The sequence below is a fragment of the Bidens hawaiensis genome, unplaced genomic scaffold (genome assembly GCF_021521415.1).
Source record: "Bidens hawaiensis isolate Kalapana, Puna unplaced genomic scaffold, B.hawaiensis_p1.1 tig00015443_1, whole genome shotgun sequence".
Taxonomy (NCBI): domain Eukaryota; kingdom Viridiplantae; phylum Streptophyta; class Magnoliopsida; order Asterales; family Asteraceae; genus Bidens; species Bidens hawaiensis.
In genome coordinates, this window is record NW_027492375.1 from 439,672 (window position 1) to 453,545 (window position 13,874).

The 13,874-nt window shown below is 32.5% G+C and overlaps 1 protein-coding gene across 1 annotated transcript; it reads right to left on the reverse strand.

Annotated features, from left to right (window-relative positions):
* Positions 1–6,546: 6,546 nt before the first annotated feature.
* On the reverse strand, positions 6,547–9,591 carry LOC143549104 (uncharacterized). Its single transcript, XM_077040097.1, has 6 exons — positions 9,538–9,591; positions 9,337–9,453; positions 7,835–8,113; positions 7,102–7,215; positions 6,936–7,008; positions 6,547–6,792 (listed from the first exon to the last, which is right to left on the reverse strand). The coding sequence occupies exons 1-6, from the start codon at positions 9,589–9,591 to the stop codon at positions 6,755–6,757; spliced, it is 675 nt and encodes a 224-aa protein (XP_076896212.1). The 3' UTR covers positions 6,547–6,754.
* Between the last annotated feature and the right edge of the window lie 4,283 nt (positions 9,592–13,874).

The window sequence follows — 13,874 nt, forward strand, 5'->3', positions numbered from 1 at the left end:
AAGAAGAAGAAGAGAGGTGAAAGTGTGAATTGCAAATAACCCTCTTCCCCTTTATATAGTAATCGCAATTAATGCGGTGAATTTAATGCGGAGGAGAGAGAAATCGACAGTGCAATGAAACTATGACACGTGGCAAAAAGCAAGCTGGCAACAGCTGTTGAAAGGACGTGCCAGTAACTTCGCGGCCACGCGCCCGAAAAAACACGCCCACGCGCCTGAAAAAGCGACTGGAATGACCATGTTCTGTCACGTCACCATAACTTCCTGCACGTCCTGACACAGTCAGAAGAAACTGTCGCACGACGTTTCAGATGTTTGGATTGTTCTTATCCTTACCAACCTTTTGAATTTCAAAATTCAAAAAGATTCAAAAGTAAGCGGGAAAACACCCCTTACCTTGGCAACCAAGTAACCATAAGACGGACGCGGGTACAGTGTTAAGGCAAAACCCTTCACATACCTTGCACCCGCAGGGAATTGAAGCCAAGAATACCCCGGCAACAAAGTAACTATAAGACGGGTGCGGGTACAGTGTTAAGGCAAAACCCTTCACATACCTGGCACCCGCAGGGAATTGACGCCAGAGGCACCTTGAAAGTAAAGTAACCGTAACACAAGCGCGGGTACAGTGTTCAGTCAACCCTTCACGTACCTAGCGCTCCGCAGGGAATTGAAACCAAGAAGGATCTTCTGGGCAATGCTTGCGGAAACGGAAATAACATCCCCGCATAGCGGGAACGTCGAGAACTACATTGTTTGAGGCTCCAGGATGGAATTGGTGGTTTAACATAATTGATCACTATGTTCAAAACCACTAAAACCTCAAGGAGAATCCACACAAGTGAGACTCTACGCTCCTGACTTGCGAGAAGGTTACATACCTACCCGCATCATACCCAAAGATCAAGCAAAAAAATCGGGAATTTTTGCAAGTGACATTAGGAAACCCGCGGGAAGAATCCCCACGGAGAACCTTAAAACTAAACCCTTTTCAAAACCCCTTGCTTAAAGTCCAAAAGTTCACCTCACTTTATTAAACATTCGTGAGAAGAACATTGGACTGGGGGGACTTGAAGAGGTAGGTCCCAGCAGAGACCAGTTGGTCCCGCAAGACTCACCTTGAACAGGTACGTCTGCGCAAAGGCCATCTGCTCCCGCAGGACCCACCATGCTCATAGAATCTTACGCGCAGTACGCAAGCTGTACACGCAGGGAAAGCCTCCCAATGGTGAAGTACCCCGCCTGTTCCCGCAGTTGCGGATACAAGCCATCAGGGAAGGCTACCCGCAGACAGCAGAGCTACACGCACAAGACACTAGCTACTTCAGCAGTCACGTGAAGGAATGAGCAAGGCGGGAACAATCCCGCCCAAATGAGCCAGTCTGAGTCTGAAAGATCTTTTGTACCATACCTACCAAGGTATGGATAGGACAGACGATCTGACCAGAACAGCCCATGAGCCAATCACAGGGTGACAGCTCACAGACAACAGTGCGAGGAGGAGCACCCTCTAGTACTGTTTCACTATTAGCCGCTGCCTACTCACCAGCCCTTACTATGGAGCATGCGCAGCCTACAGTTGGTGGAATAGTGTTACTGTTGGCCGTAACCTATTCACCAACCAGCATGGCCTGCGTACAATCCACCGTAAGTGGGACGTGCATAGTCTACAGTTGGTGGAATAGTGCAGCCGACTTTGTTACTGTTGGCCGTAACCTACCAAATATTAAAAGGGAGATAGTAAAATATGTTATATTTTGTTGAGAAGAACAACTTCCCTATCAAATAAAAATTTCATTAATAGCAAAGTTGGTAGCAGGTCTGAGAAGGTGATGTGTAGGTAAACCGTAGCTCTATCCAAAAAAACAAATATGTTGTTTTTAGAGATACCCACAGCTTCAAAAACCATATATATAAAACCAAATAGAACAATATATATTTTAGTTGAGTAAATGTAAAATTGAATAATAAAAAGAGACCAGTAATTGTAAAAAGCTAAATAGTTAGGCTATTGTTTAAAAAGTTTTGTAATAATGTTAATATTGTTTTGTCTTTATAATTTAAAACTTTCTTTTGAATCAAAGCTTGATTAAATTTATCAACTAAAATATGTTTTAACCGACTCAGGTCTAGAACCGACTGTATAACCGAGAAATTTTGACATTAACCGATAGTATCTAAAATGTGGGCAAGAAAAGTGCATTAATCAACCCACCTTTCTTTAATATCTTTCACTCTCACCCAACGGGTTGGTTAACAACAAATGTGTATGTATTGTTCCAGGAAACAACATGCATTATTATAAGTAACTTATTTATATTATAACGTTTTTTTCTCTATTATCAAACATTACTTATGCACGAAGATAACTTAGGTGCGAACCGTTGATGTCCATTTATTGTTGACAACCAGTTACCACTTGCGACAAATTACTTTGCTTGTTTTGGCTCCTAATCACACTTGTCACGAGTCCAGTTGTTACTTATTCGACTCACCATCGATGATAAATAATAACTTACTACCGCTAACCCGTCTCAATAAAAGCTAAATTTTTATGCTAACTTTTCATAATCACGCAAATCAACATCAACTCCAAATGAACTCACAAAACACTCCTATGCATTTAAGGCTTCTTGTGCACGCTGTCATTTAATGATAACTTTCTTTGACCACATCTTTGTTTTAGTTCATTCCAAAAACAATTTGGATCTCATGTGTAACTTACATTTCTACTTTATATAAATCAAGGGTTTGTTATACATAAAATCAAAAAGACTATTATTGGCAACTCTTGAAAACACATGTGATACTTAAAAATGTATTTTAAATCCAAATTATTATTACTAAAACCAAACAATTTCTAAACAATTTTTATTTCAACTCCTAGCCATTAAAGTATTTGATTATAAATTTAAATTTAAGTTGAAAGGTGACGGATTAAATTAAAGTTAGCCCCTTCAAACTAAACGTATTAATAATTTGAATGAATGATAAAACAAGGATGAAGATTCCTCCCAAACATTTCATTAAAAGTTGATGAAAATGACAAACTAATGTAGCCTTTGTTACGCAGGAATTGAAGGTAAGCTCATTCCAAAGGAATGAAAAAAAGTATGTTTGGTTACCATGCATGAATGGAATGGATCATTCCATATGGAATGAAACTCCTTCCATTTTAGGATTCTTTAGGGTATGAGTGTTTTTTTTTTCCATTCTTTCAAGGAATGAAAAAGTCAAAAAGTCAACCATCATTATTATTATTATAAAATTATAATTATATTATAATTATTATAAATTATAATTATATTATAATTATTATTATTATTTTCCAATTATAGTTATTTTATAATTATCATTATTGTTTTGTATATTATAATATCACTATTATTTTACTAGAACTATTACTACATTATCAATATAATTTTTTTTAAACTTGATGAGTTAACATCTCACAACGCGTATACGGTTTAACGATCTAGTTGCAGCACGAGGGTCCTAAAAATAGTTATTATGAATATTCATTTATTATTAATATTATTTATTTTTATTTATTTTGTATTATTATTACTAATAAAATATTAATAATATTAAAGTGATTAATCATTCCATTCTTACATGGTAACCAAACATGACAATGGAATGGTAATGATCTATTTCATTCCTTTGTTCATTCCATTATCACGTCCATTCCATTCACTCATCTAATCCGTTACCCCGTACCAAACATACCCTAAAAATAAACTGATTTAACACGAGAGGATATTTTTATACATCTAATACAATCATTTGTTGTCAGTAATGTTTTAAAAACCGGTTATTAACTCATACCGGATTGGGTTAAAAAATTGTGTAATCGGTTAAACCGGGTTGTATCGGGAGGTTCAACTGGGTTGAATATTTACCTAGTAATTTCATATAAATGCAACTTCAACTCAAAATAAAACCCAAAAGTATATGATTACATAATAAGAAAAATAATACAAAATGACTCGATTTTCAAAAAGTAATCCAAAAGTTTACTCGTTTCAATGTTAACTGCTAGGTTAAAAGTAATTTAAAGAATACGGGCCGCAAAATATCAAAAATTTATTGGGTTTAAAACCGGTTTGCCGGTTTAAATCAGTAGTTTAGAAAAAACCGTCGGTTCAGTGTTCTAGCAAACCGCTCAAAATAACAGGCTCAAATTACCAGCTAATATGTGAAACCCGGTATTACCGGTTCAACCGACCGGTACGAACCTGTTTTTAAAACACTGGATGTTGGTGTTTTCACGACCATACCGAGAAACAGGTACAGTCCGGTTAAGCCTCTTTGGGCCATACCAACTTGAACTGGTAAGACGGTGAATCAGGCCTGGTGATCAGACTAAATTTCAAATTTTTTATTTTTGGTTTTTGAAATCTCATTTACTAATTTATTCAATCATTCGGTAGTCTAGGTTCTGAAAACATTGTTTTTAACTTTTTACCCTTTCAAAAATTCAAATACAGTTATTAATCTTGATCCAGGCATTGGAGGTTTTTATAACCTAATTATAATTCGGGAGATAAATAAAACAATTGCTAGATTATAGTTTAAAAGGATTTATATGATTTTATTGAAGAAAATGTACTCTTGCTAACAAATTATGAATTCTGCATTTCTCCTTGCAAAAGCTAAAAAACACAAGTACTCGTGCACGTAACAACAAAATTTAGGTATAGTAATCAACTATATCTTCCGGGCCCAACTAGCTAACAAAAGTAGTTAAACCCATTTTGGCAACAATTCATACCCCCTATTGTCACGTTTGTTTGTCATTATATATTTGAGGAAAGCTGACGGGAAATTTTCTAATACCAAAATTTAGGGCTGTCTCTGAGAATTTTCATGCCTCGGCCGAGCCGATATATAAAGGTCCGTAGGCCCTAACGAGTAACGAAATATATAAGCTAATTTTTCTAAACGGCATCGACATTATAATAATAAACATAATAAAAATATAATCTAATTTCGATGCCTCGTGTATGTTTATTATTATTATTATTATTATTATTGTTATTTTTAAATTTAGTTTGAGTTCAATACCTTAAGCCAACTTTATTCACAACTCAACCCAAATTTTTAATAAAAAAATTATTTTCTCTCTCTTCCGCTTAAACCGCTACACAATCCAAACTAATCAAAATTTCAATTTCATTCACAACCCAACTCAAACCTATTTTTTAACTAAATAAATATGATTTATAGTTTTCAAAATCTATTATAAAAATAGACTTTTAAGATAATAACTTTACAAACTAATATTAGACGCGGCCATACTTAAAAAAAAGATTAAAACAAGACTGTATTTTTTTAATCTTTCAAAAAAGTTAAATTTATTAGTTATTAAAGAAAAACTAGTTTATATAAATTATATGTGAAATTAATTGTTAAATGAAAAAAAGAAAGAATGAAATAGATTAGTTAGTGACATGTGCACATAATAGGTTGTAACCCAAGGTTGGCACAAGACCCTTGAGCTTTAACACCACAAAAAGTCGCGATCGATCTCATGCTACAACTATAGATAGATTGTCAAAGCACCAAATGCATTTGCTTAGCAACCGTCACATACTATTCCAAGTCTAATTATCAAAAACTTAATATCAATATAGAACATTATATCACGTTGCAAAAACGACTTCTATACATGATAAACATTTTTTTTAAAGTTTAAACTAACATCTACACAATTAGCTTTCTGTAGGGAAATATCACATAAAAATAACATTTTGTAGAGCAAGATGTTTAGGTAATATCTTTTGGACTTTTTAATATTTTTAAAGCTTTAGGAAACCCAAACACATTTTAAGACTTCTAGAAAACACGTTTCTAGTATATATATTAATTAAATTATTTTACTTTTAAATACTTAAAATTGTTATTGTAAGCTGATGCCTAAATTTTTAGGTTTTTTCTTTAGTCATCTTTTTTATTAGTTTAAATATTTAGTTTAAAAAAATATATTTTTTTATTCTCATTACTGTATCGTTTCATTTTGATTAGATATGTTTACTACTACTATTCTTTTCAAAAGCATATACAATGTTACAAACTTTTATCATGCAGAAGTTTTATATTAAACGCAATGATGAAGGTAAATAGAAACTATATTGCAGCCCTTGGTTGAAAAGTTATGATTCCGCCACTGCAAGTGCAAAGTAGTCATATACTCCATGCCTTGTGAATCTTATTCAATGTCATGAACGAACTAACCCTTATTTTGACAAAAAGTACTTTTGGAGTTAAATAAGCAAATCCCAAACGCCCTCTAAAACTAATAAAATCATTATAAATAACCCCAAAACTTTTAGACAACCTTCAAAATAAACTGTATAAGAACAATGAAACAGGTAAATTAGTCTTAAAAGACAAAAACACAATTACCTTTATCATCTAATCTAACTTCATAATTTGTCATGGTTGATTATCTTATTTAATAAAGCGATATCATTATTATTATTATTATTATTATTATTATTATTATTATTATTATTATTATTATAAATCAACTAGAATAAGAGTGCAAACTTTAGATCAAATTGCAACAATTTTGTCTATAATCACACAAACTGAAGAATAATTTACTCAGCCTAAAATGATGGCTAATGTAACATTCTATGATTTTCAATGCCATCTCTGAATAACATTATCACAATGTATTTATCAGCATAGATAGATACAATCTTAAGAAATTTAGCACATACTGACGAAGTGAGCTGTCGGTGTGACTTCATCCGATCATGGTTCGTTTTCTACCTCGTAGTCTCACTGTGACAAGTTAATAAACAATTAATGTGTGAAATATAATTATCGAAAACAACATGTTAGAACTTTTTTTAGCTTACATTATTTACTTGATAAATTCGAGATAAAACATAGCCTAAATAAACTCATTCGTATCTAAAATATACCTTGACCAAGCTTGTTAAATGTGGCTGACCATTGCTTTGATGACTTCCTATATGCTGCAAGTATCCTATCCATCTGTCCAACAAAATCAAATCAACATTATGTCAATTAATACCAAGTAACGTGTCTTTGCACGTTAAAGCTTGTTTTAGTAAAGTCCAGGCTTACCACATTCCCGCAAGAAGAATGCATCGACAACAAGGCCCGTTCAAGTACATATAAATCTACAGCTTTATCTTCGGGAAGTGTTGATACAAAGCTCAAGCCAAAATCAATCAACACCTGAAAATATATACCATAAGATGCACACAATCAAATAAAAAGTCTTCTAAATATTTATACTGTCCATTAGAGTTGTTAAACAATCCCATGTACGCTCTTTAAACTTTAACTGAACAAACAATTAAACACGAACAGAGGTTTTCTTGTTTGTGTTCGTTCGTTAAGAAAATGAACGTTTCGCGTTTGTTCGTTAAAAATATAAATGAACAGTTCAAGAACGAGCACAAACATAGCATGTCGTTAGTATAAGTTTACCAAAAAATTGATCGAGAACAAGTAATTAAATGAACAGAGTTTTTTTCTTCGTGCTCGTTAATTAAAAGCACAAACAAACAGTTCACGAACGAACACAATTGCACGTAACTAAAGTACTAAACAAACATAACTAATGTGTTGGGCCTAAAAAGTTATTAAAACTAGACCAGACTGCAACGCATCTAAAAAATTTAAATGCGTCTTAACGAATGCGAACGGAAAGAAGCCAAGAACTTAAAACAAACATAGACTACAAACATAAATAAACGACCACGACACGTGTTCATGTTCTCTCGTTTAACTAAATGAACAAAAAACTTTGCTCAAGCTCATTCATTTATGAAGCAAACAAACATAAACATACCAGTTGGTTAGTGTCAGTGCGCCATAACATATTCGACGTGGTCAAATCCCCATGAACAACCCCACCATCATGTAACTTTCCAATCGTATCCCCAATTTGCAAGGCGATATCATCCATCTTTTCCTCAACAACTCCATTAATTCCAAAATCAAGAAATACATCTTTGATAGAGGGACCTTCAATATACTCAAAAGTGAGGTTATGCGATACAGGGTCTACTGCATAAAGCACAGGAGTATGAACTCCAAGCCGTCTTGCCTTTGTCATACACCTAGCCTCCTATAAATCATGAAAAAAAACAAGAATCATAACTATAGTTACTAAACTAGGTTTTGGATCAAATACAAAGCAAATTAACATGCTAACTATGAGAATTAAGTAGTGTAATTCTATATACAAAATAGGGCTGCCACTTTTACCCGAAACACGAAACCCAACCCGAGAAAATCCGTACCCAAGCCCGAACTAACCCGACCCGAGAAAAGGCTAAACCAAACCGATGTAATTCAGGTTGGTTTAATGGGTCCGAATTCTAGGTTTCGGGTCAACCCGAAATACCCAAATAAACTTTTACTTTTATAACCATATATGTTTTTAGGTATTATAAACTAATCCTTAGCCGTTGACGTTATTAGAATTTAGTCCAAATCGACTATTCTCATTCCACCTATTATGAATTGTTTGTTTATTGGTTATTTATGTTTCAATTTATGACTAAAAGCAACTCTAATCCAACACCCTAATCACGTCATACCGAAGATGATTACGTTGGTTTCTTGTTTATTATGAGCAACTTGTTAAATTTTATTCTTTATAGGATGTTTTATCGGTTTATTTTTGTTTTGTTTTTGATTTATTTACATTACGAGTAAAGAAGAATATGTTAAATTTAAATTTAGCAATGTAGTTTTTTTTCCCAGGATACTCAAAACCCAATTAACCCAACCCGAAAAAACCCGAACCCGAAGAAACCGTGAGAGATTTGGGTTGGGCTTCGGGTCTGGATTTAAAACTTTGAAACCTGAAAAACCCGAAACCCGAAAAACTAACGCAAAGAACACCTATCCCTCTAATACAGCATAGTGTAATTATAGTATGGTGTAATTACAACATACTATAACTACACTACGATGTAACACTACTTGTAAATTTAATTACACTAGGGATGAGCTCGGTACCGTACCGGTACCGGTACCGAAATATTCGGTTCGGTACCGGTATTTAAGGTAAAATTCGGGAAACACCAGTCCCGAAAACTCAAAACCTTGGTACCGGTACCAATCGGTACCATACCAATTGGTACCAATCGGTACCATACCAATTGGTACCAATCGGTACCATACCGATTTCGGTACCGGTATCAAATAGTGTAATTTATTTGATTCTCACACTTAGCACACTAATTTAGTTTGTATGTTAACTTTCCCCAACTAAACTATGACTGATGTTTTATTTATCAAGAAAAATATGAAAAGGGCTAATAATAATAGTTGTGAACAAACCCCATTTAACCGCTTGAGTGTGAGCTTAGAATCTAAAGTCGGGTGCCTGTACTTCTTTGAGAAGCGTTCCTTAACAATAGACTTCCTCCCACCAGCAAACGTAGACTCAAAAACTCTCTGAAAAACAAACACATTATTAACTAAATGAATGACAAACTTGAGCTTCTAATCTTATAAAAGTATCAAAAGAAATTAACTTACAGCTTCAGCGCCTTGCTTAATAAGAACCGAAGACCCGTTTGCTTCGGTATCCATTTGTATGATTAGCTACCACGTACAAAAATGTATTAACACTGCAAATTAATTTAACCAAATTTATACTTTGATATATTACTAATTTTCTATTAACAAAATAATAACTGTAACCGAGAGTATTGAACAAACCGTGGAGGCGTCAACGGTTATTAGACGAGCAGATGTGCTGGACGAAAACCCTTAAAAAAATAATGCATCTCCAAACCTAAAATTAAACTAAAACTCACACAATTTTTTCTCTCTATTTTAATTACATTTACTTTTTCCTTCCCTCACAACCACTTTCAAATATATTAAAAAATTAGTTTTGGAGCCCATGCCACACACGGAATAATTCAAATTATAAAATTCTAAGTAAAAAAAATAATTACATAGCGTATATGAAAAAAAAAATGTATTACATCTATGCTTGTATCTATACTAGTGTACATAAATTGATTTTATTTATATCACAAAATGATTTTTTTTAAATGAACTTAATAATTCATTCTTGGTGTCATATATGTATAATTGAAAGACTTTTGGTTATGAACCAATTTGGGAAATAAAGCTTCTTATACAATAGTAGTTCTAACCACTCAGCCTAAATAAAAGAGAAGCGTTACCTTTATTGATATATTTCTCAATTTACCATCCATCAAAGGAAAGTACAACATTTGATAAAAGTTAGAAGCATTGATAGGCATGGGGGGTGGCATGTCGAAAATGTTCGCAATCTTTTCTTATATTTTAATAGTTGAGGGAAAAATAGTCAGTTTGCCAAATCCCGAACCTTTTGATTATTTCAAAAAATGCCCTTAAAAATAAATTTGAAATCCAAATCATGTTTAAATTTCTAACTTTCATACTTTTGACAATTTAAAGTTAACACTTTGAACTCATAACAAATTTGACGATAAATCTATTTTGCATTCTCAAATTTTCATTTTTGACCCGTTACAAATTTTAATCTAAATGCAGTTAACTTGTACCAAACAATCTATTTACCAACTTTTGACCCATAAAATCAAATTTAAGTTCCACAAAAAACCCGAAACAATTTTCACTTGAGAAACATGATTTGTTATTGATTTTTGAAATTCACCAAGTATTTTAAAATATATAGTAAAATAACATATTAATATTTATATTTATATTTATAAAAATATATAAATATTATATAAATATAGTGTAAAAGAAAAGTGAATCATTATTGATTTATTACATATATTATGGTATATTAGTTTTGAAGGGAAAAAAATTGTAAGAATTAACTAAAACATGACAAGTGTCCACATTTATTTTACTTTATTAGAATATGTAGATTATAGGGGATGAACAGTAACTTTTCAAATATACAGAAAAATCACTACCTTTTCTAAAATATAAAAACTCTTCACTCACAACAACCTGAATCACTCTCTAAAATATAAAAGCACCCCTCACATATTATAAGGGGTTGGATGAGAATGCTCTAAAACCTTACTTTACACATGATTCAAAAATTAAATTAGAAAACGGCCAGAGAGAGAAATCGAACACGAGACATCTATCTTAGACAAACCCATGAGCCATCGGGATCTCCCTAGGGGTTAAACTATAATTTGGAAACTCGGGATGTATCTAGATCCGCCTTTTCTGATATATTAAAAATCATATAGGGGTTAACTTACAAAATTTACTATTTATGAAATAGGCAAATCACTTTGTTACATACAGGGATGCAAACAAGCCAAGCAGCTCACGAGCTACTTGAAATTGACTCGTTAAAAAGCTTGATCGAGTCGCACTTAATCGAGTCTGATCCCGAGCTCAATGCCTAAAAGTAAGTTCGTTTAATAAATGGCCCCGAGCTTCACTTATCGGGCTCTAGCCGGCTCGCGAGCCTAATCGAGCCTGCCGTTTACATTATTTTTTAAAATATATATTTAATAATTATTGATTAACATATACATATTGTGATGAAAATGTAAATATATATAACTAAATAATATATATTATTTTATACATAAATTTATAATAAAAATATATAAAAATAATTATAATTATATAAAAATAATAACTGATACATAGTAAACGAGCTGAGCTCGAGCTTGAAACCTACCCACGAGCCGAGCTTGAGCCTAGTCGAGCTCGGGTTCGGCTCGTTTGCACCCCTAGTTACATATAATCAAATCACTTTGAGGTAGTTATTTTGAAGTTTGATTGTTAATATTATTTTATGTTTTTCATATTCAATGCGTTTGTAAAATTAGACTTCTATAATTAACATTTGACATATTTTATTTTGGAAAATATTATGTTCCTTAAATTTTGTATACACAATTGCGATGTGACTATTTATATATATGTTTCGGTATACATTTCATTCGAAGTCAATATGGGTGAAAGATAATATATTTTTAATTTTTTCACATAGTAAATCTAAGTTTTGAATACAAATGTCAATGTTTCTACGTAGGCCTCAATAACAATTTTATTCAATGTCGAGCTTATGCAATACACAACCAAAACAAATGGTTAAATGTTATATATTTTTTTATGCTTTCTTCATGACAACTTAATTATGTATAAATATTTTCTTATTTCTATTTACGTTTTGATATAAATTTATTAAAACCAGACCTGTCAGTACGCGCGTACAAACTTTAATATGTCTTAACATATATCAATACTCTCGCCATAACACGCAGACCGTTTACTAGATATTACTAAAAATCAAACAAATTCTTTATTTCAACTCCTAGCCATTAAAGTATTTGATTTACAAACTTAACTTTAAGCTGTAGGTTGACACGTTAATACTTTTACAAAAACAAATAATATATAAAACTCCTTCCATAAAGTTAACTCCTTATTTCTTTGGTAAGCCTTGAAATTTCAAATTAAATGTATTAATAACTTGAATGATATAAGGATGAAGATTCCTGCCAACATTTCAATAAAACTTGATGAGAATGACCCAAAAAATAAATTAAAAATTAAGTGAGCTAACAGCCTAACACGAGAGGATACGTTCACACATCAAATACAATCATTTGTTGCTGGTGTTTTCCCGATCGGACCATACGAACTTGAACTTGTTATACGAACTTGAACTTGTTAGACAGTAAATTAGACACGATCAAATCAAATTTCAATATTTTATTTTCTTCCTTTCAAAATCTCATTTATTGGTTCTTTTAGTAGTTCGTGTTTTGAAAACATTGTAATATTTTTTCTTCAAATACAATTATTTATCTTGATCCGGGTATTAAATATTTCTTAAACGTGATTCATGAGATCAATAAAATATTGTCAGATTATAGTTTAGAAGGGTTTATATATTTTTAATGAATAAAACTTATTCTTAATTTTCTTTGCAAACGTGAAAAACACAAGTATTCGTGCACTTAACAACAAATTTAGGTATAATAATCTACTATAACTTTCAATCACAACTAGTTAACAAAAGTAGTTACACTCATTTTGGCACGGCACGAATTCATACCCGCGTTTGCCACGTTTCTTTGACATTATATATTTGAGTAAAGCCGGCGGATAATTTCCTAATAGCAATATTAAAAGTTAAAAGCTTTTTTATATTAGCGAATACCTAACGAAAGTAGCGAACTCAAAATTAAATGGTTTAAAACTTTATTGAATTAAAGCTGCCAATGATATGAAAAACTATAGCAGTGAGAATAATTGTTGTGGTTTAACTAGAAAAGTGCATAACGTCCGGTCATGTTATTGCCATGTAGACAATAATCCACCATTTAAGAGCATGTTTGGTATTGAGTTTGAAAAATGCTTATTTACTTTTTTAAAAAGTCATTTTGAAAAGCCAGGATTTGAGACTTTTGGAAAACTGTTTTTTAACCTTTTCAAAAAGCTAAAATAAGAAAGATTTTCATGATTGCCAAACACATCTTAATATATTAGTTTTTTGAAAACACCAATAAGCCAATAAGCATTTTGCCAAACACATTATTGTTTGACTAATATTTAAATACAAGAACAATAACAATTGTATGTGTTTGCACATGATTGGTGAAGAAAAGTGGACCCTCCACCCAAAGTGTGGGAGGACACTAAGAGGCTACCACCCATTGGTGATGGCGGTGTAGTTTGGCGGATGCATTTTCGTTAAAATGACTGATGTGGCAAGGGCGCCTCCTCAGAACGGATAGCCTAACAATGATAAATGATGAAATGATAATCAAGTTTTCACTTCTTTATTAGAACATTTCAGGAAAAAAAAAACGTTTTAACATAAAAAGTGCAATACAATCGATAGCCTCCAACGCGTAACTTAGTTGATT

Coding starts and splice junctions, on each gene's coding strand:
- LOC143549104 (XM_077040097.1), bottom strand. CDS start 9,591: ATGGATACCGAAGCAAACGGGTCTTCGGTTCTTATTAAGCAAGGCGCT. Junction 7,216..7,834: donor GCACTGACACTAACCAACTG/GTATGTTTATGT, acceptor ATATATTTTCAG/GTGTTGATTGATTTTGGCTT. Junction 7,009..7,101: donor ATTCTTCTTGCGGGAATGTG/GTAAGCCTGGAC, acceptor TTTGTTGGACAG/ATGGATAGGATACTTGCAGC.